The 3,178-nt window shown below is 41.2% G+C and overlaps 1 protein-coding gene across 1 annotated transcript; it reads right to left on the bottom strand.

Moving 5' to 3' along the window:
* Positions 1–597: 597 nt before the first annotated feature.
* Positions 598–1,740, bottom strand: LOC113008021 (trace amine-associated receptor 4-like). Its single transcript, XM_026145127.1, has 2 exons — positions 1,577–1,740; positions 598–1,411 (listed from the first exon to the last, which is right to left on the bottom strand). Exons 1-2 carry the CDS (start codon positions 1,738–1,740, stop codon positions 598–600), a joined length of 978 nt encoding a protein of 325 aa, XP_026000912.1.
* Between the last annotated feature and the right edge of the window lie 1,438 nt (positions 1,741–3,178).

Here is a 3,178-nt window from a genome sequence, read left to right as displayed (position 1 = left end):
ATTGGTTATTTAATAATTTTTCAACAGAAAAACAGTTGTAAAGTTTTAGTTTTCAATCAATATTAAATGGCTTCAAAGCAAGGTTGTGTGCCTCACTAGTGTGGCCTTCAAGCATTTTATGTGGTAACTAGGTACACCAAGGGAAAAATATCCGTCTCCATAATTCAAGTCATGTTGTGATACATCTGGGCAAAGTGAGAAATTGTACTGTTCTAACAAAGAGAAGTTTTCCTAATACACGTAAATTCAAATAAATTTGTCATAAAGCAAATGGTAAATGGACTGGTTTTAATATAGCGCTTTTCTACTCTATCTGAGCACTCAAAGCACTTTATACAACTTGTTCATTCACCTCACTTTTCTAAGATTTTAGTGCAATCTAACTAACATTTATACATATACACATTCACACTGCAATTGATACATCGGAGGGCAACCTGCCCAAGGATATTTAGCATGCAGGCTTGAGCAGACTGGGATCACACTGTGAATGTATAATTCCTTAATTGTATGTGTGTGTGTGTGTGTGTGAGAGAGCGAGAGAGAGAGAGAGAGAGAGAGAGAGAGAGAGAGAGAGAGAGAGAGAGAAACGGTCCTCTAAAGCACGGTGGCCTGGCAGGAGTCAGGCTGCAGTATCTGAAGAGTAACAATGACTTTTATAGATTTTCTGAACCAGGGGTAGAAAAAGACATATATAATGGGGTTCAGACATGAGTTAAAGTAGGCTAAGCATAGAACAAATGTCAGTGATGAAGCACTTGGCAAGCTGTCTTGGCCTGTGAGAGCCACACAGTAATATGGACACATACATATAAGAAACACAACAACAACAATACCAAGAGTCCAGGCTGCTTTCAGCTCCGATTTCTTTGCAGTTACTGTTACTGATCGCTGGTGAGTGACTGCAAGCTGAGACCTCATGGCACGAGCCTGAGACACAGCCACCACAAACACTCTCAGATACAAAACTACAATCACAGTAAAGGGAACAATAAAGGAAAAAGTAACATCAACAAGTCCTGCGATGTAATTAATGACAAAGACACACTCTCCAATGCAAGAGTTATACCTGCCTGGTTGCTCCAGGTTATCCATCAGAATCAGACTTTGAAAGATGACAGAACAGATCCAACACAAACAGACAACAATTTTAACTCTTTGTTGTGTGATCTTGGTGGAGTAATGCAGAGGGTAACAAATAGCCAAATATCGATCAACAGATATGATCACCATGGTTCCTATGGAGGCCGAGGTGATGACATATGCTAGGTATTGATACAGAGTGCACATGATGTCACCGAGGAACCAGCAGCCATCTATCAGCACAATTTGGAAGAACAAGAGGAGGCCCACACAGAAATCAGCGACAGCCAGAGAAAGGAGCAGGAGGTTGGTGGGGCTGTGGAGCTGCCTGAATAGGGAGAGAAAACACAATATTTTATATTTAGTTTTCTCTATCAAGTGTTATTCAAATTGAAGTATATAGTGCAGAGGCTTAAAAAGAAAAGAAATACTATCTGTGAAAAGAAATGTCTTTCTTACTGCTTGAGATCAATTCAGTTTGATATCTTTCTACCTGAAATGTGAGACGGAGATGATGACCAACAGGTTAAGAATCACAGTAAGCAGAGAAATGAAGGACAGCAAAATATAAGTCAGCATGATCTCAAAGTGTGGACGCCTGGGCCTCATGCAGGAGGTGTTAAAGAGTTGTTGAAAGCAGAGTTCAGTTTCCTCCATCACTGCTGGAAGAACGGCAAACTGAACTAAAATGTGTCTGTCGTCTTTATATTCATCCTCCCCTCCTTCTTCCACACCTCTGTTGTTGTTGCTGGCATTGCACCTATGGAACAGGAAATATCAGTACCAGTCAATCAGTCATTTTTTCATCAAGTAATTAGTCAATGTACAATTTCTGGTTCAGCAGAAAACATTAGGTTCGCCTCTTCAGCTCAGTGGTACAGCATAATGTACCATGTTAAGGTTCAAAAATATTGGGGATGGACACCAGAGGAAAAACCCACAATAACAACACTGGTCCGGTCGGGTTGAGTCAAACGATGATTTTAATGGTCACACGTGGGAGATGGACACTGTATGCAGACAGTCTCAGATCTCAGCTCAAAAAACACATCACCATAGTTTTATGAAATCAGGGTATTAGAACGCCCCTTCATGCGTAGTGACAGGTGCAATACAATCAATGTTGACAATTTTATTTAACACAAAAAATAACATTGTCTCCTTCCCGAGGGCAGACGCTGACTGCCCCCGTCTCCTGGAACCGTCTGTACCCTGCTAAGACACAACATGGCAGCTACAAGGACTCTTTCATTTATTAAGACCATCAGTGTGTATTGCTCTAAATCAAGTATATAATATTAAATGAATATTGCTGGATCAGCTACTTCTACTTAAAACATATTAAAACATGACTAAGCACAAAATCACCAAGGATAACATCGTATAAGTGCTGTGTAAGCGCGTGTGGCCTTCCAAGCTCAAAGCCTTTGCCCTCCATAGATCAGCCAGACTCGCGCTGGCTGTAGCTTTTAACCTTTAATTAACTTGAGCACAACTCTAGAATAAGCAACAAACTGCAATGTGTATGGAATGATCATGGTTACATCTGCAATGGAAAATCATGTTATTATTCTGGTACCTGTAAGAAAAGATCAAACTAAAGTTATAACAATCACTGTAATGCAAAGGATAATGTAAGGTCAAAAACTTCAACTTATGTTTAATGCAAAGCTGGTTATATACTTCTACTGAACTAATAATGCCATATTAAAATAATGAATGATAATGAGAAAAACATCCCCGCCTTATTCTACAACCACTTTACCCTCAACGTCGCAAAGACAAGGGAGTTGATCATGGACTTCCGGAGGTGCAGAGAAGTACACACCCCCATCACCATCAACGGCGCTGCTGTGGAGAGAGTGAGCAGCTTCCGGTTCCTTGGTGTACATCTGGCTGAGGATCTTACGTAGTCAGGACACATAAACAGTGAAGAAGGTGCAGCAGCACCTCTTGAGACTGAAAATATTCGGCATGAGCCCCGCATCCTCAGGACCTTCTACCATTGAGACCATCCTCACTGGATGCATCACCACCGGGTATGGCAACAGCACCGCTTACAACCGCAAATTGGAGGTGAGCTTCCCTCCCTCCA

This window comes from Astatotilapia calliptera, chromosome 16, assembly GCF_900246225.1.
Source record: "Astatotilapia calliptera chromosome 16, fAstCal1.2, whole genome shotgun sequence".
NCBI lineage: Eukaryota > Metazoa > Chordata > Actinopteri > Cichliformes > Cichlidae > Astatotilapia > Astatotilapia calliptera.
The sequence above is the reverse complement of the archived record's forward strand: the minus strand, read 5'-3'. Positions and strand labels throughout refer to the sequence as shown.

Bases quoted from the DNA above. Each gene is read 5' to 3' on its own strand.
- LOC113008021 (XM_026145127.1), bottom strand. From the start codon at position 1,740: ATGGAGGAAACTGAACTCTGCTTTCAACAACTCTTTAACACCTCCTGC. The intron at 1,412-1,576 runs GTAGAAAGATAT...CTCCCTATTCAG, and splicing joins ATCTCCGTCTCACATTTCAG to GCAGCTCCACAGCCCCACCA.